At 47.3% G+C, this 19,891-nt stretch overlaps 1 protein-coding gene across 2 annotated transcripts in view; it reads right to left on the minus strand.

Annotated features, from left to right (window-relative positions):
• Positions 1-19,891, minus strand: part of Acsf2 (acyl-CoA synthetase family member 2) — a 45,038-nt gene that overhangs the window by 12,128 nt on the left and 13,019 nt on the right. The window contains exons 2-10 of one of the 2 annotated variants that reach the window (NM_153807.2): positions 3,804-3,999; positions 3,293-3,421; positions 2,997-3,050; positions 2,333-2,451; positions 2,042-2,207; positions 1,385-1,480; positions 1,074-1,231; positions 712-803; positions 81-157 (exon numbers count right to left, since the gene is read on the minus strand). In NM_153807.2, coding sequence (NP_722502.1) covers positions 81-157; positions 712-803; positions 1,074-1,231; positions 1,385-1,480; positions 2,042-2,207; positions 2,333-2,451; positions 2,997-3,050; positions 3,293-3,421; positions 3,804-3,999 — 1,087 coding nt within the window. The remainder of the gene's footprint in view (positions 1-80; positions 158-711; positions 804-1,073; positions 1,232-1,384; positions 1,481-2,041; positions 2,208-2,332; positions 2,452-2,996; positions 3,051-3,292; positions 3,422-3,803; positions 4,000-19,891) is intronic. The other variant, XR_003949445.1, reaches the window with a different exon arrangement.

Genomic DNA, 19,891 nt, shown 5'->3' on the forward strand with positions numbered 1-19,891 from the left:
CCTTTGATCTGGCTTCTCAGTCCCTACACACTACGGGCCTGGCTAGCTCCCAGCCATACGGGGCTCTAATAGCCACTCACCACCAGCTCCTTCATGTTCATCTTGTTGATGATGGCTCGAATCAATTCCGGGGGTGCTGGGGACCCAGCAATCACACCTGGATCAGGAAGAGGGGTTGATGGGATCAATGGTAGAAGCCTGGAATGCCAGCTACTTGGGAGGCTGAGGCAGGAGGATTGCAAGTTCAAAGTCTGGCTGGGAACACAGAGTGGGTTCCAGGCCCAGCTTGGGTAGCTTAGTGAGACCCTGTCTCAAAAACAGGAAGACTGGGGACCGTTCTGTCATAGAACACTTGCCTGACATTCAGGAGGCCCTGGGTTCAATCCTCAGTACGAGAGAGAGACAGAGACAGAGACAGAGACAGAGACAGAGACAGAGACAGACAGACAGAGAAGCTAACACATTTCTCCATTCTTAAGGGTTGGTTACTAGACCCCTTCCACCTACTCCTGTAAAGGGGAGAGACCCCCATGCATTGGTAAAACACGTAAAAGCTGAGGTTGGCCCAGCATTCATTCGGGGACACTTGGAATTGTTCCCTCTCATTACATTTCTATAGTGTCTTTCCTACCTCCTCTATAAAAACCCGGCTTCCCCGGGGCCGTGGAAACGGACCTTCCCCAAGCCGTGCGGCCTTTGACAGCACCTCACCTCCACGAATGCTTGTGAAATCATAACTGGAGAAGTCTGGCTGATTCAGAATATCCACAAACATCGTGGGTGTGCCATACAGGAGGGTGCCTCTGCACAAAGAAAGGACACAAAATTAGGTTTAGAAGTGAGAGGAACCCCTTTCTCCCCCATCCCTCATGAACTCTCAATGAGGGCCAAAACTGTGGGGAACAGAAGCCTAAGGGTGGGGGGGGGGGGGACCTGGTCCTTTAGTTCCCACTGCCACCCATCCCAGGTCTCCTGGCTGGAGGAAGGAAGCATCTTAGAGAAGGAGGGTGGGTTCAGGAGTGAGGGTCTGGAGGGTCCTATCAGCCCATGGGCGGCTTGTCACCAATGCCCACTTCTCTCTGCTGATGGCTTCCAATGCCTTCTTGCCATTGAAGCTTGGAGAAGACAGGAGGAGAGTGGCACCATGCATCATAGACACCATTGTGCCCCCCACGGAGCCCAGGCAGTGGTACAGGGGACTGGGCAGGACCAAGCGCAACTCCTCTGCAGTCTGGAGATGGAGACAGGAGGCTGGGTCTATCATGCAGCCAGTTCTCCCAGCCAGCAGGGAGAGCCCAGCAAGCTGTGTCACTCCTTGCCCAGCTGGTCCCCCACCACAGCCTATATAAACCACCAGGGTCACCAGGGCCCATCCCAACCTCACCTTTGTGGGCATCTTCAGACGCTGGCCTATCAGCATGGAGTTGTTTACGATGTTGTGGTGGGAAAGAGTGGCCCCCTTGGGGTTTCCAGTTGTCCCCTAAGAAGATAAGCGAGTGACAGCTTGTTCTTTTTCTCTGTGTTTCCTTCCCATCTTTGACCTGACACTGCTCAGGGGGGCTGGGGGCGGAGTCAGAAGAGTAGGATATGGTTGTCCCGAGTCCATTTCCTCCTTTTGTTTATGCACAATGAGCTGTGCGGGGCCAGACGTTAGCATCCCGGATGCAAAAGAGAGCACAATACTTCTTTCTTCATTCGGTTTACACTGTCATGTAGGTTGGCACAGAGGACTCTATCACTGACTGGGTTTAGGAACTCTCTCTCTGGGCCTGACTCTCCTTAACGAGCTCTGTGAGCTCAGGATTTATGTGAACCTGCTCTGCACTGGAAGCAACAGGACCCGGAAAGCAGATGTGACCACAACTAAACAAAACCAAACAAAGAAACACCAGCTGCTAATTTTGCCAATTTTCTGAGGCAGATGGAGGGCTGGAGACCAGAGTGACGAGAGCAGGCTGCTCCCACCTTCCTGCCTTCTCCCTCATCCCAGGGTGGGGCCTCGTGGTAGGGCCCAGGTTGGGACTGGAGACTGTTGTCCTACCGAGGTGAACTGGATGTTGATGGGGTCGTAGCAGGACAAGAACCGCTGGTTGTACCGCAGCTGGGCTAGGTTCTGTTCCTTGCCACCGGCTGCCACAATATCATCCAGGAGCAGGGTCCCCGGCAGAGGGGCATCCACTGAGATGACTGTAGTCAGGTCTGGGAGTCTAAGATACAGAAAAGATAGTGACAAATGGCTAAAAGACAGCCCAGGAAGATATCAGCTCCACCTTTGTAGGAGGTAAGAGTCTGAAATGTCACATGATATTCCCTAAAACCAAGACATACCCACCTCTCACTCTTCAAGGCCCCTGGCTGAGCCTTTTCCAGCTCAGGACAGACCTGCTTCAGGATGTCGTAGTACTGCTGGGTCTTGAATTGTTTGGGAAACACAATACCTTTGCAGCCTACCTGTGGGAGTAGAAGTCTCTGACCTGTGGTCAGCAGGAAGCCCCAGACTTAGCAGCCCTCAGTAATCAGTAGTTCACTTTCACATATATACATATATATATATACACACACACACATATGTATGAATAACTATCCTGACATACCCATGTAGCAACACACACATACACACACACACACACCCGCACCACTGCCTCTAATGCAGTCATGTATACCCCACTCCAAAACAAACAAATACACACATGCATACACACCAGTCCAAAAACATAGACACATATAATCTCTCTCTCTCTCTCTCTCTCTCTCTCTCTCTCTCTCTCCCTCACACACACACACACACACACACACTACCCTGATATACATACTCCACCCACAACACCCCTATCAGCCTATGACTGACCCTCTCTGTGGAGCTAAGATCTTCCAACCACATGAAGCCTGAGAAAGACACTCCATAATGCTATCCACTGAGCATGCCCTGTCTCATCCAATTAGCCTCTACAAAACTGCAGCAGAAATGCCCCCTCTCCACCAAGAGCAAGTGGTACCTTTCTGAGGACATATTCCAGTTCTGAGGACTGGTAGGCTGGGTTCACAGACACCTGGGGGGCAGAGGACAGAGAGAATACACCAGAGTCCTGGAAAGATGCTCCACGCTCCTACCGCTCCCCTCAGAAGGGGCAAGGCAGCACCAGACACTCAGCCAGGGCTCTATGGTAAGCCTGGGATGAAAGCATCACCAAGTCTGAAGCCGGATAGAACTGGCTTAGTTCTGTATCTCAGAGGTTCCCCTTGAGTTAAATCCCTCCACATACCCAGTTGTGCTAGGTAAACCCCTTCTCACCAGGATGATGCCTGCCTGGGCAGTAGCCAGCTGAATAAGTACCCAGGCATAGGAGTTGGGTCCCCACATGCCCAGCCGGTCACCCTTGCGGAGGCCAATGCTCAGAAGACCAGAAGCAGCTTTGTCCACCTGGTGCAAGCAGAAGGGAACAACAGGTGAGGTGACAACAAGCAGGAAGGAACCCTGATTCCTACTATCTATCTTAGGCCCAGGAATCACCAGGAACTAAGATCGCCAGGCCTTGGTGGACTCAGTGCAGTGAAGGTGGGGACACAGTAAACAAATATTCCAGGAAGTACTGGGACAGGAGGTATCTAGATCACTTCCGCCTCTGTTTCCTAATGCCCACAGCAGGGGCCCTGGCCGGGGGGGGGGGGGGGGGGGAAGGGGGGGGAGGGGGGGAGTCCCTTTCACACTGCCCCACAGCCACATGCCCACAATCCAGCTCCACTCAACTACAGCATCATAGGGCCCAGCAGCTGCTCTCTGGAGGTTCAAGGTCGGCACCTACCTCCTCCTTGAGCTGCGCAAAGTTCAGCCTGATGTTTTCATGGAGGATAACCAAAGCCTCTCTGTCGGGGAACCTCTGCGCCGTGGCGTCAAGGCACTCGCCCACAGTTGTGTTCACAAGATGGGAGTCGGTGTGGCCCTGAATGTAGCTGAGGCCTCCGATGGGCAAGGGGTTGGTGCAGTTCACCATTCCAGAACTGTGGGGAGAGAGGGACTATGGGCTGGACGGCCTGGATCCAACACTCTGGCACACTTAGCTAGTTAGGAGTTCAGCTGTTTATAATACATTGGTATGTTGAGTACTGACAGACTTTCTCTAGATGTGTGAGAGAGAGAGAGACAGAGACAGAGACAGAGAGACAGAGAGAGACACAGAGAGAAGGTCTACTGTATTCCCAGGATGGCCTCAAATTCACTATGATTTAGCAGAGGATGCCCCTGACCTTCTAGGAGGACAGGCATGCACTACCACATCCAGTTACATTCTTTGCAGGAGCTTGAACTACATCCTCAGTCCGTCCCCAGATCCTGTAAACTTAGACTATCCTCTCTTACACTCCTTTCCTAATCACGAGCTTTAACCTCCAAGCAGCAGGTTGGGGACCAGGCTATCCTAAGCTGGGGCCAAGGGACCTCCTGCACCTTCCTGGAAACAATGAGGGGTGAATGGAGAAGCTGATGCAGACACTTTCACCTGCGCCCAGCCCCTGCCTCCTGGAGGTCGGCAGATGCTGTGGTCCTTCTTAGAGAACCAGTGAAACCCGTGGTTAGACCCAGAGCTGGAGTCCAGGGCTCTGGGTTTCTTGGCTCCTCCATGGGCCAGTTTATCTCTTCTGGGTCAGAATTCCAAAGACAGAATAGGCAAGGGGTTTAGGGACCGGATGGTGGCACTAGGAGGGACTGCTGAAAGGTCTGAGTAAGAACTGTGTGCCTGGAAGAGAGTACCACATTCCACTGGCAGAGCCCTCAGACTCCCACCTTAAGATGCTGTGGCAAAGCAGAGGCTATTGCACCCAGAAAAGGATCCACAGTACTCAGACTGTACTGTACACGGGACTACAGAAGAGCAGCTGGTGTCCCAGTAAAGATGTCCTACACCAGCCAACTCAGACTGTCCCTGGAAAAGACATTCCCTTTCCATCACCCTCAAGGAACAGGGTTGTTTTTTAAGAGGGGGGTGGGGGCACACACCTGGAATCTCAGGAGCTGAAAAGCTGATGAGAGAAGGCCAGCCTGAGCTACATGTGAGTAGCAGGCCAGCTTCAGTTACTATGTAACAAGACCATGAAAAACAGGTGAGAATTAGGATCGCGGGTTCTCAAGGTGAGGAGGCTGACGAGCAAAGATGCCAAGGGTCCTAAAGGATGGGGAACAGCTAAGTCGGAAATGGAAGCCAGGGCAACTGCCGCATGTTACGGTCAAGCCTTTTCTACCTGCCCTTTTTTCTTTGTGTTCATCCCAAGCCCGATCATCAGAGAGTATCTAACTTCCGTGTCATTTTCTCCGTACTTCTACCAAGTGACACAGGAGGGTAGGACAGTGTTAAGGGGAGAGCAGTTTCTCCAGAGTTAAGAGTTCTAGAAACTCAGGGCTTGAGAGATGGCTCAGCACTTAAAACCACATGGCTGCCCTTTCTCAAGTTCCACGGTTCAATTCGCAACTCTCACAAGGCAGCTCCAGTTCGGGGGGGGGGGGGGGGGGGGGGGGAGCAAACGCCCTCTTCTGGCTGCCACAAGAATTGCATGCATGTGGTACAAAGCCGCACAGACCAAAAAAATCTGCTCAGACTAAACATAAAAGGCAAAAACATAAAATAATAAATAAATAAAATGGTTAAAAAAAAAAACGAGTTCTAGAAACTCATACCAGTATAATTTGCTCATAAATAGGGGAACCACCCCGGTCATTTAGACAAGTCAAAGACCTGAGCAATTTTACCTCTCTGCACACGCCCTGAACACCTGGCCCCAACCTTAGCTGCTTCTTTCTTTTTCTTTTTCTTTTTTTAATGTTCTTTAAAAGAACTGGAGGGGAACTTTTAACTTCTTAAGGAGGATGGGAGAAGCTGATAGAGCTGGAGGAGAGCCCATCAATCTCTCTCAATTAAAGCAAAGTAACAGTGCAACTTCATTTGGGGATTGCAAAACCCAAGGCCCTCTGCAGCCAGGTGGGACTGAGCCAAGGAGGTACTGTGAGGGATCAAGGGACAAGCATAGTCTCGACCACAGGTGCGCCCAGAGAGTGTGGGAACTTAAGCCCAGATCTGTTTTCATAAGAGAACAAGGAAGTTAAAGAAAAAAAACCAACAACATTCTCTTGACTTCTTCATGTTGGCAACTGATGTATTGACACTTCATGTGCTAAGTGTCTGGAACATAGGAATTATCCCAGCTAACAACTGGGATAACACATGGACAGACAACAGGGCCTAGGGCCACAGCTTGCTTAATGAAAAACCATTTACCATTTGCCTGACATATGTGAGGCCCCAGGTTCAAATCTCAGCACTGGGGGGAAGGAGGAAGGACGGGGGGGGGGAAGGGGGAAGGATGGTGGGGGGGAAGCAAAGCAAAGAATCTAAACACACACCTTTCCAACAGGGGTATAACATGCAAATTAAAACTACTACTCTCTTTGAGGGGCTAGGAAGATGGCTTGGTCAGGAACTGGTTACCACACAAGCATGAAGACCTGAGTTTGATCCTCAGAACCTCTGTAAAAAGTTGGTGCATGCCTTTACTCCAGTGCTCAGGAGGCAAATGCAGGTGGCTGGCTGGCTATGAATGAGTTCAAGGCCAGCCTGATCTACAGATCGAGTTCCGGTACAGCCAAGGATATACAGAGGAACCTGTTTCAAAACAACCAAAGCCAACAACAATAATAAAACCAGAAAAACGTATTATCTTAGCCCTGGGGGAGGTAGAGACAAAACGATTCCGGGTTCACTGCTAGCCAGAGAACAACAGGCCAATAAAAAGGCTCTGCCTTCAAAGCCGAAGTAGCTCGAGCTGGGGACAATGACACTTGAGTTTGTCTGGCCTCTACATGCATATACATATATATGTTCATTCAAGAACATACCTACAGCACAGACGTGTACATCTGTGTGTGCATGCACACACACGTGCAATTATGATGAGGAATTAATTCATTTGAATTGAGAAGGTAGAGGGGTAAGACGCAGAATCCGAGGAAGTGGCCCTAAGTGTCATGAGGCTGTGCAGAAACTGACTCCTCCTCCATTGCTGGCAAGAGTGTAAAGACTTTTGTTCCACCATTGTGGAAAATTGGGTGCAGTTCTTCCAAAGGTAACACATACAGGATCACCACGTGACCTAACAATTCTACTTATAAAAATATATGTGCCCCCCCAAAAAAAAGAGAAACTCAAGGTGAGTGTTCATAATTGCTCGGTGAAAATGACAGGAGATTGGGATTGCAGAGAACGCTGTCCATGAGGTCCTTGCCATTCAGCCGTGACGACCTGGATTTGGATCCTTGGCACCATGTAAGAAGCTGGCACTGTGTGTGTGGCTGATGCCTGCAGCTCTCAGGGAAAGGAGTCAGCCGAGCCAGACAAACCCACAGGCTCCAGATTCAGTGGGAGACCTGTCTCAGAAAGAGGAGATGGCGCAGGAGGTAGAGGCTCTTGACGCCGAGCACTGTGACCTGAGCTGGAAGGAGAGATGACTCCCACAAGCTTTGTTCTGATTCTCTCTCTCTCTCTCTCTCTCTCTCTCTCTCTCTCTCTCTCTCTCTCTCTCACACACACACACACACACACACACATACTCACACACACTCTCATACACTCACACTCACATACACTCACACACACACTCATACACACACACACTCACACATACACTTCACTCACACACACAAAAATAAGGTAGAGCTGGGCGTGGTGGCACATGCCTTTAATCCCAGCACGGGAGGCAGAGGCAGGTGGATCTCTGAGTTCGAGGCCAGCCTGGTCTACAGAGTGAGTTCCAGGACAGCCAGAGCTATACAGAGAAACCCTGTCTCAAAAAAAAAAAAAAAAACCAAAACAAAGCAAAACAAAAGGTAGAAAGCAATTTAAGACATTTAAGTTGACCTCTGCCCTCACTCCCACTACATGCACATACATCAACACATACTCACACCTGCCCTACCACCCCCATGAGAAATTACAGGAGATCCTGTCTAAAGCTTTCAACTATCAGATAAAATTCAACTGTTTACCTGAAAAATTAAAAAGCCAGAAAAATGAGATAATAGCCTTATTTCCTAAACAGGTTTGTCACACACACACACACACACACACACACACACACACACACACACACACGACAGTGCACAGTTCTCTTTCCATAGTTCCTTTCCTTCCAACTTTACAAGGAAAGCCGCTTTGAAATAGTCAATGTGCTTTTGTTCTCTCCCTTAGGTTAACCCCCCTGTTCACACAGCCAGCCTCCTCTAGCAGCCTGCCACTCACTGGAGAGAATGTGGTATCCTAGGAATGAAAACAGGTTGGTGAGAAGTTTAAGCGATGGGGCTAAGGATGTGTTTCTGTGGGCGGAGTACTTGCTGAACAGGCGTGAAGCCTCGGATTTGATCCCCAGAGGTCACAGAAACAGGTCCTGGTGGCTCAGGACTATAATCCCAGCACTGAGGCAATAGAAGCAGGCGTTCAGAAGTCAAGGATTCCTTAGGCTTCATGAGATCATGCCTCATTCATTTAAAATAAAAAGAACTACAACAACAGTGCTATAATGGTTTTCTCTCTCTCTCTTTTTTTTTAAGTATATGAGTGTTGCAGGATATTGGATCACACTGTGTTATTTCCTGCAAAAATCTGTTTTTAGTTGCAGTGTGGCTCAGCCTTAGGACACACCTTTAATCCAAGAGCTTTCTGCTTGAATATTGCAAACAAGATTAAATAAAGTCACCCATCGGTCAAGAGGCAGAGAAAGCAACCAGTTGACAGGAAGTGAACATAGCATTATTAAGAGGGAGCCAGGCAGTGGTGGCTCACGCCTTTGATCCCAGCACTTGGGAGGTAGAGGCAGACGAATTTCTGAGTTCGAGGCCAGCCTGGTCTACAAAGTGAGTTCCAAGACAGCCAGGGCTACACAGATGGTTCAAACAGAACTGTCATGTCTGGACGAGATGTGGGTCAACCTGACTGGGGTGTGGACAGAGGATGCATGTGGCCAGACTACATGATGTAGTGTATGCCTTCAGGGAAGCTACAGCCAGCTCTTTGTGTCCTTGTCCTCTTCACTGAACGATCAACCAACTGCAGACAGAAAACCCTTGAAAAGGCTGGGAATGAATCCTGGCACTTGGGAGAAAGCAGAGGCAGGAAGATTACTGTGAATTTAGTGCCAGCCTGGCCTAAAGAGTGAGACCCTATCCCACAACAGACAAAACAAACAACCGACTCCTCAAAAAAAAAAAAAGCATTTAAAGTTGGGTGGTGGTGGTGGTGGTGAAGCCTCTAATTCCAGCAGAGTCAGGAGGATCTCTGTGAGCTCCAGGCCAGACTGGTCTGGAAAGCCAGGCCTGGTTCACAGAAAGGTCCTGTGTCAATAAAATTAAAAAAGAAAAAAAAAAGCATTTGAAGGCTGGAAAGATGGCTCAGTGATTAAGAACACTGACTGCTCTTCCGAAGGTCCTGAGTTCAAACCCCAGCAACCACATGGTGGCTCACAACCATCCGTAATGAGATTTGATACCCTGTTCTGGTGCATCTGAAGACAGCTACAGTGTACTTACATATAATAAATAAATAAATCGTGTAAAAAAAAAAAGCATTTGAAAAAAAAATCCGGAAACCTCTAAAAATCAAGAACAGGGGCTACAGAAATGGCTTAGTGACTAAGAACACAGACTGCTCTTTTAGAGTCTCCAGGTTCAATTCCCCAGCCCCGACACAGTGGCTGACTGACAACTGTCTGTAACTCCAGTCCAAAGCATCTGATGCCCTCTTCTGGCCTCTGATGGTGCACACATATCTGTGCAGGTGAAATATCTAAACACATAAAGTAAAATTAAATAAAATCTCAAAAACAAAAGAAGAGGGAAAGAACACTGATACATTAAGTATTCTAATAATTACAAAAGGGGGTGTGGCTACCGTAGATAGAGTACTTGCCTGACCTTCAATGAAGACTGGGGTTAGCTCCCTAGAACCAGACGGAAGGATGAATGCTTACTAAGTAATTAATTTTCTGTTATTTGCTATGTGGATGACAGATTTTTGACTGCGGTGCCTTCCTTAGAGACTCATTGGACCTAACCACTGGCCTCAATATACACCTATATCTGAGCTGACGGACACCTTGACACTGGAAGTGATGGCCAAGCTACTGGGCTCTGTCAGTATTTCCCTACACTGAAGATTGAGAACTTAAGTTGAGACAGGACCACACATATCGGTGAGCTAATTTCTGAAGCCAGGTTGGACGATTTGTGCCACCTCCAGTATGCAACTGTCCAAATGCCTGTTCACCAATTTAAAAAAAAAAAGATTTATAGTGACTTATTGCTCGTAAGTTCACATAGGAAGGACAGCAAAAGTCTTAATGAGCCGGGCAGTGGTGGCACACGCCTTTAATCCTAGCACTTGGGAGGCAGAGGCAGGCAGACTTCTGAGTTCGAGGCCAGCCTGGTCTACAGAGTGAGTTCCAGGACAGCCAGGGCTACACAGAGAAACCCTGCCTCGAAAAACAAAACAAACAAACAAAAACAAAAAGAAAGAAAAAATATTTTAATGACTGAACCAGATAATTTGAATGAATCTTATAAAAATAATGATAAATAAAAGACATTAGGATCAGGTATGGTGGTGTGCCTTAGTCCCAGAACTCAGGAGGTAGAAGAAAATGAGACAGGCTAGGAAGACTAGGAAAAGAAAGGACCATGGGAAAGGAAAGGGATGTGACATCCCGGAGTGTGGCTTGCTAGAATCTGAAATCTCTCCCTTGCTAGTAGTTGAAATTTTCATCACAATTAACAATACACTTAACAATTAACACTACAATCTGGTCTACAGAGCGAATTCCAGGACAGCCAGGGATACAAGGAGAAACTCGGTCTTGGCTTGGTGGGGTGGTGGTGGTGGTATAGGGTAGATTGCTCATGTGAAGAAAATACTCTTTTTTTTTTTTTTTTTTTTTGCAGAGATATCTGAAGTAAAAGTGGTAGAGCAGCAAAGTGCATGCATGAAATGAAGGAACATATGACCTTTGAATTTAACCTTATCTCTTTCCTGGCTGCTGTAGATGGCTCTCAGGGGCTCTCACAAACAAGGTTATTACCTTGTTAACAGTAAAAACAACTCTACTCTCTTGTGATCTTGTATAGCAAGGATTCCATAGACTTTGTGACCTATGGAGCCACCCTCTTACCTCACTTATTGAAAAGGTTTAAGGAAAAAAAATTCCTTAGAAACCCTTTGAACAATGGAATGCAGAAGTCACCAAAATCTAGCTGGGTGTGGTGGTGCCTGGCGGTCCTCATCCCAGCACCGAGGAAGTAGAAGCCAGGAGTTCAAGGTCATCGTCAGCCACACACCAAAGTTTAATAGAAGAGGCTCTGTCACAAACTCTCTTTAATAAACATCACTCACTGCCTAGTGAGAGCTTTCTGCTAGCCTGGGTTACATAGAGAATTCAGAGATAGCCTGGGGTTCGTAGTCCAACCTGTACTCAAGAAACAAAAACAGTGCTTTAGCTAAGTGATAAAACACTGGCTTGGTGTGCAAAGGCGTAAGTTTGATCCCCAGTACCTCATAGATAGATTGATAGATTGATTGATAGATAGATAGATAGATAGATAGATAGATAGATAGATAGATAGATATTCACCCAGGCATGTGAGGCTGTAATTTCAGTACACCGAAGGCATCAAGAGTTTGAGGCCAACCTGGGCTACACAGCAAGATCCCATCTCAACACAAACAAAACTTAAAGGCAAGTAAAATTAAAAACAAAGAAATGCTGAAGAGATGTCTCGGGTTAAGAGTGTCTCATGCTCCTGCAGGGGATTGGGACTTAAAAGGAAGAGGTTAGGAGAGAAGGGAGGGAGGGGAAGGGAGGGAGACAGGGGGTGGGCACAGCGTAGGGAGTGGTGGCGCACATCTATGATCTAGTAAGAGGTGTTTGTTTAGAAGTTACTTTTGCTAATAACCTTTGACTCCGGACCACAGGAAAGCCTGGCACCTCTGCCTTCCCTTTTCACCTGTCCCCTTCACTTTGTGACAACCTGCTTACCTCTGCTCCTGCCAAAGTGTCTACCTAGAAAGCAGAGATAAAAGTATCTCATTTCCCTTCAAGGTTGAAGTCACAAAGGTTCTCATCTACTAAACCTAGTAGGGCCTGAGGCAGGACAAATCCCAGACAAGATACCATTTCAAAGGTAGAGAAGCTATAAAATGGAGCAGGTGTGTGTGTGTGTGTGTGTGTGTGTGTGTGTGTGTGTGTGCACGAGAGCGCGCACACGCTCACACTTGCTCACACATCTCTGCGGATGCTTGTGCCACAGTGCACATGTGACCTATGGAGATCCGAGGACGGTGGCCCCTTCCTTCCCATCTTATCTTAAGGTAAGGCATGCAGCCCAGCTTTTCCATGAGCTATCAACCTACTATTTTGTAGGACTCAGATTCATTCTCTCTTGCTATCAACAATAGATCTTGCTTCCTCCCAGGGCTATAGGTGAAGAGCAGAGCTACACCACAGCCAGGAATTCTTAATCACCAACACCACCTGCTCACAGTCCTGACTTTTCAAGTCTGACACTCATGTCACTACCCCAAAGATGGCCACATTGACTATATTTCCTATGTAGAAATTTGGGTTGGGTGGGTGAACGTGGCTTGTTGGAGTGGCTAGTGGAAAGCTTTGTCCTAAAAGTTCTAATTATTTGGGAGCCTGAGGCAGGAGGACTGAAGTTCAAGACCAGCATCTACATCATCCCTCCCTCCCTCCTTCCCTTTCTTGGTCTTTCAACGTCATTCAGCCTGGCCTGAAACGCCTGTCTCAAAACAATAACAACAAAAGAAAATGGAGGGCTGGCGAGATGGCTCAGTGGGTAAGATCACTGACTGCTCTTCTAAAGGTCCTGAGTTCAAATCCCAGCAACCACATGGTGGCTCACAACCATCCAAAATGAGATCTGACGCCCTCTTCTGGTGTGTCTGAAGACAGCTACAGTGTACTTACATATAATAAATAAATAAATCAAAAAAAAAAAAAGAAGAAAGAAAATGGAAGTCAAATGTAAAAGGGCCACAGAAGGAATGACAATACAGCACTTGCCTAGACTACAAGGCCCAGCCTGGTCTCCAAAAAGCACTTAAAATACCATACTCTGGGGCCAGCCAGCCGGCTCACGCCTAGCAGCCCAACAGTCTTGAATTCAGTACCCCAAACCCACTTCAAGGTATGCGAGAGCCAGTGCCACAAAGTTGTCTTCTGACCACCACACATGTCACCTGACACTCAGGTGGCCCCCTCCATACAGAGAAAATAATAAATAAGTAATTTAAAGGCATGCTTTTCTATACTTCAATATAAAGTTCTTTTTAAAAAATAAAATAAATTCCTGGCCGGGCAGTGGTGGTGCCCAGTGGTGGTGCACACCTTTAATCCCAATCCCAGCACTTGGGAGGCAGAGGCAGGTGGATTTCTGAGATCAAGGTCAGCCTGCTCTACAGAGTGAGTTCCAGGACAGCCAGGGCTACACAGAGAAACCTTGTCTTAAAAACCTAAATAAACAAAAAGCCTTGTAAGGATTAAGCTACTGCTGATACAGTCATAACCAATAAACGAAACAGCATGTTACTGGAACTATTTGCTACTTTTTTAAAAGCAGAATGCATTATTTCTGGGTAAAATATGTACACACGTCAGCAAATAATGCCGAGCAAACCAAGGAAACACCATCTGTTAGAGATTTCTAGATTAGAAAATCCAAGCCAGATTGGTGGTGTCCCACGCCTTTAGTCCTAGCATTTGGGTGGCAGAAGCAGGTGGGTTTCTGCAAATTGGAAGCCAGCTTGGTCTACAGAAGTTCCAGGACAGCCAGGGCTACACAGAGAAAAGAAACCCGGAAAGAAAGAAAGAAAGAAAGAAAGAAAGAAAGAAAGAAAGGAAGGAAGGAAGGAAGGAAGGAAGGAAGGAAGGAAGGAAGGAAGGAAGGAAGGAAGGAAGAAAGAAAGAAAGAAAGAAAGAAAGAAAGAAAGAAAGAAAGAAAGAAAGAAAGAAAGAAAGTCAGTCCTCTCCAAAGAAGTCCTTTTGGTCTGGAGAGATGGCTCAGTGGTTAAGAATGCTGACTGCTCCTCCAGAGGTCCTGAGTTCAAATCCCAGCAACCACATGGTGGTTGTGTGCTCTCTGCAGAGTTGATTGTGTACTGTGACTTTGCCCTGCAGTCGCAGACACAGGTATGCATTCTGCGGGAAGAAGGATGAGAACAGCCCTGGACACACTGCTTATTGTTAGCATAAGGTTTCCCAGATACCAAGCTTTGGTCCAGAAGATAAGACAAGAACAGCACTCCAGAGAGAAATGAGAGTCCACCCAGATGACCAGCCGCATGATGCAATCTCTAAGAGAGTCAACAGAGAGACTTTAAGGCAACTCAAGGAATAAATGATTCTCCTTTATGAAAGCGATAAGCAGGAGGCTGGGGATCTAGTTCTGCTGGTAGAACACTTGCTGCTCTTACAAAAGATGGGAGTTCGCTTCCCAGCGTCCACTTCAGGCTGCTCCCAACGCTGCCCTCCGGGTTCTTACACTCTCTTCTGGCCTCTGCAGGCAATCATACATGTGCATATATTCGCACACATACACATAAATAAAAAATAAAATACAATAAAATCGGCTGGGCATGGTGGCGCAAGAGGCCAGCCTGGTCTACAAAGTGAGTTCCAGGACAGCCAGGGCTATACAGAGAAACCCTGTCTCGGAAAACAAACAAACAAACAAACAAACAAACACCCCAATAAAATCTTTTGGTAAAAGCATTCCTGTGGGGGCTGGAGAAGATGGCTCTGTGATTTAAGAGCACTGGCTGCTCTTCCAGAGGACCCAGGTTCAATTCCCAGCATCCACATGGCAGCTCACAACTGTCTGTAAACTCCAGTTCCAGGGGATCTGACACCCTCAAGCAGATATGCATGCAGGCGAATTACCAATGCACATAAAATAAAAATAAATAAATCACTTTTAAAATGCACTTTTTTTTTCTTACAGGCTGCCTGGGTTCAATTCCCGGCACCCACATGTTGGTTCAGAGCCATCCGTAACTCCAGTTCCAGGGAGTGTGCTGTCCTCTTCTGACCTCGGGCACCAGGTATTCACATGGTGCACACATATACATACATACATACATACATGCATACATACATACATATGTACATATATACATATATACATACATACATGGGGTCAAGATGTTCATACATATAAAATAAAATAAATCTTTTTAAAAAAAAAAAAGCGTTCTTGTAAAAGCGTTACACACCAGGTCGTGCAGCAGCTCAAATAATTGACAGCTCACTCTGGGACCTAAGTCAGTGCCTTCCTACTGACCCGACCGCTCACAATCACGCTGGCTCATCCTACGATTAGAGCCTGGACTACTGTGGGTCTGTGTTCCACCTGGCTGCTCGGGAGGTGAAATGCAGGGATCTTGACTACCCCGGGGGTGGGAAAGCTCAGTCTGAGATGTGAGAAAGCTGACGCTGGTATTCCCTGGGTTTCAGGACCCCAGTCACTGCTGAAGAACAGCACGGAGAAATTGAGAATGAAGTGTCAGGGGTCCACAGGCCCTGGGGAGCGGGAGGTGGAGGGGGGGGGACGGGGAGGGGAAGCTCTGAATTAGCTCCTTAGCTTGGCTGTGGTTGGGGCTGGGAGCGCAGAGAGGCCTTCTAGGGAGTATTAAGCAACAGCTCTGTAGGTGATGGTCTGCTCCGTGCTCCCCAGGGCGGTTCTGCTCCGTGCTCCCCAGGGCGGTTCTTGATGAAAGAGACAGTCCTTGGTTCCAAACTGTTCATCATGGAAAATGAAAGCATAGCGTACCAACTTCTCGGGGTGGGCCCGAGATTAAATACCTTTGGCAGGAAGGAACATCTGGGAAGGGAAGCTTATTGGCTAATAAACCTTCAGGGCCTCCAGGTACCTCAATAGCATGGAGAACTCTATTCTGGGCCTTTATGACCACAGATCATGTTTCCTATGTGGGAAGTGTGGCACATGATCCAGGCCAGGAATTTGGCAGGGAGCACGGAGTTACCTACTGTCTCTGGTATGTACCCACCGGGTTTCTGCGGCCTCAACCCACTCTATCCACCAAGCTTCCTGGCGTGGTTCACCGTCCCACAGACTACAGTCAAAATTGCCTTAGAGAAGCTGGGGATATAGCCCAGTGGGTGGTGTGCTTGCCTGGCATGCATGAAGCCCCGTGTTTGATTCCCTAGTGCTGCATAACCTTCATTGTGGTGGTACACATCTCTAATCCCAGCACTTGGAAGGTAGAGGCAACAGCAGGAGTTCAAGGTTATCCTTGACTACATATTGAGTTCAAGGACAACTTGGGGGTTGGGGAGGAGGTTCTGAAACTCTTTTAAAAAAAAAACCAAACACCTCAAACACATTTAATCCTAGTCTTTGGGAGTCAGAGGATGGTGGATCGCTGAGTTCGAGGCCAGCCTGGTCTACAGAGTGAGTTCCAGGACAGAAGGGATGGTTCAGCCGTTAATGCCACTTACTGCTCTTACACAAAGGACCCAGGTTCAGTTCTCAGCACCCACATGGCAGCCGACAACCATCAATAAATCCAGTTTCTGGTGAATTGATAGCCCTTTCTAGCCTCCCCGGGCATGCGAGTATCTGCTGCACATGCATACACGTAAGCAAAACACTCACAAACTAAAAATAGAGCAAAACCGAAAGCAACAGTAAAAACAGAAGCCTTAGAATGGGGGGCAGAGGTCAGAGGTCAGCGATGGAGATCCTGCTTAGTGTATCTAAGACACTGGGTTCGACTCTCAGCCCTACTAGGGGCAAGGGTGTGTAAAAAAAAAAAAAACTAAACAAAGCTGCCCCACTAGAATATTAATAAAATTAATTTTTGGTAGTTTTTTTTAAAGATTTATTTATTTATTATATGTAAGTACACTGTAGCTGTCTTCAGACACTCCAGAAGAGGGCGTCAGATCTCGTTAGGGATGGTTGTGAGCCACCATGTGGTTGCTGGGATTTGAACTCAGGACCTTCAGAAGAGCAGTCAGTGCTCTTACCCACTGAGCCATCTCTCCAGCCCCTAATAAAATTAATTAATTAATAATAACAAAAATAATGGAGCTGGAGAGGCAGCTCAGCAGTTAAGAGCACTGACTGCTTTCTCAAGTACCTGGGTTCAATTCCCAACACCTATGTGGCAGCTCACAACCATCTGTACCTGTTCCAGGGGACCCAACACTCTCACACAGACAGATATACATGTGGTCAAAACAGCAATACACATTAAAAAATGGGGCACAGAGCTAAACAAAGAATTTTCAACTGAGGAATATCGAAGGGCTGAGAAACACTTGAAAAAATGTTCAACATCCTTAATCATCAGGGAAATGCAAATCAAAACAACCCTGAGATTCCACCTCACACCAGTCAGAATGGCTAAGATCAAAAATTCAGGAGACAGCAGATGCTGGTGAGGATGTGGAGAAAGAGGAACACTCCTCCATTGTTGGTGGGATTGCAAGCTTGTGCAACCACTCTGGAAATCAGTCTGGTGGTCCCTCAGAAAATTGGACATAGTATTACCAGAAGACCCAGCAATACCTCTTCTGGGCACATACAACCGGTAAGATGGACACATGCTCCATTATGTTCATAGCAGCCTTATTTATAATAGCCAGAAGCTGGAAAGAACCCAGATGCCCCTCAACAGAGGAATGGATACAGAAATGTGGTACATTTACACAATGGAGTACTACTCAGCTATTAAAAACGATGAATTTATGAAATTCTTGGGCAAATGGATGGACCTGGAGGGCATCATCCTGAGTGAGGTAACCCAATCACAAAAGAAGACACTTGATATGCACTCACTGATAAGTGGATATTAGCCCAGAAACTTAGAATACCCAAGATACAATTTGCAAAACACAAGAAAATCAAGAAGAAGGAAGACCAACATATGAATACTTCATTCCTCCTTAGAATAGGGAACAAAATACCCATGGAAGGAGTTACAGAGACAAAGTTTGGAGCTAAGACAAAAGGATGGACTATCCAGAGACTACTCCACCCGGGGATCCATCCCATAATCAGTCACCAAACGCAGACACTATTGCACATGCCAGCAAGATTTTGCTGAAAGGTCCCTGATGTAGCTGTCTCTTGTGAGGCTATGCCAGTGCCTGGCAAATACAGAAGTGGATGCTCACAGTCATCTATTGGATGGAACACAGGGCCCCCAATGGAGAAGAGCAGACACCAAGATGAGCAGTACAAGACTACCCTCAGCTACACAGTGAGTCTGGGGTCAGCCTGTGCTATCTGAGACACGGCTCAGACAGCAAAAAAGGAACTCTGAGAAGCTCACCCCAGGACTCTGGGGCGTGCCTTGCCTTCCTTCTGAGCTCCTCTCTCTCTTGACTCTTGTGCTTAAATTTTGCATTAAATATCAGGAGGGGGGAGGGGGGACACTGTTGAGACGGTTCAATGGTTAAGAGCACCGGCTGCTCTTCTAGAGGTCCTGAGGTCAATTTCCAGCAACCACATGGTGGCTCCCAACCGTCTACAAGGCCATCTTAAGCCCTCTTCTGGAATGTGAGTATACAGGCAGCAGAGTGCTCGCACATTAAATAAATAAATAAATAAATAAATAAATAAGGCATAAATAAGGCATAAATAAATAAATATATAATTTAAAAATATGTCTTGGAGCTGGGCATGGCGGTGCACACCTTTAATCCCAGCACTCGTGAGGCAGAGGCTGGTGGATTTTTGAGTTGGAGGCCAGCCTGGTCTACAGAGTGAGTTCCAGGACAGCCAAGGCTACACAGAGAAACCCTGTCTCGAAAAACAAAACAAAACAAAACAAAACAAAACAAAAATGTCTTGGGTGTGGGGGGTTGGAGAGACAGTCCTACATGGCTTGCAACCATATGTAACTCCAGTCCCTGGAGATCTGATGCTTTCTTCTTGCCTTCTTGGTACCAGGATATAGACACATGTACACACACACACACACACACACACACACACACACACACACACGTGTATATATATATATATTCTAAGCACATGATATATAGACACACATGTACACACATACATGTGTGTCTATGTGTATTCTAGCTTATATCTTCCATATATTATATCCAGGGACAGTGAGATGGCTCAGCAAGTATATGGTGCTCAGCCTGAGAACCTGTGTTAGACCCCCAGGGCCCTCGTAGTGAAATGAAAAGAACTGATTTTCACAAGGTGTCCTCTGACCTTCAGACAGGTGCCGTGGAACCCATGTGGGAATTTGTAGATAAGTGCAATAACAAAATTATATTTAAAGCTACAGCACGCATTAAAAGGGTAGGTCTCTGGAGACTTCCACCCAGAGAAGCTCCACAGGGGAGCTCCACACGGCACCCACAGGGATCCTGTCTGCCCGCAAGCACACCAGCTCCTTCTATCATTTATCTGTGGCACTTGACTCTGTGTCTCAGCTCACTCTCCTGACCTCAGGGTGCAGCTCACCTTTCTTCTTTCCCAGCACAGATCCATAAACCTTTAGAGTCTGTCTCCACAGCTCCCGGGTAAGGCAAACCCAGGGTCTCACGTTCCCTGCCTGGCCCAGCCTCACAAAACCTGGACAGAAAACACAGCTGGCTGGCTCTGGGAAAGTCAGGTGGGATCTGTAGCATGTCACCACATTTTGAAGAGGGCAGCTAAAGGTAGGGCTAGTGATCATCACCTTCAGCACAAAGGATTTCCCTTAAAAAAAACCAAAACCGGGCTGGTGAGATGGCTCAGCGGTTAAGAGCGCCGACTGCTCTTCCAAAGGTCCTGAGTTCAAATCCCAGCAACCAC

This window comes from Mus musculus, chromosome 11 (genome assembly GCF_000001635.26).
Source record: "Mus musculus strain C57BL/6J chromosome 11, GRCm38.p6 C57BL/6J".
NCBI lineage: Eukaryota > Metazoa > Chordata > Mammalia > Rodentia > Muridae > Mus > Mus musculus.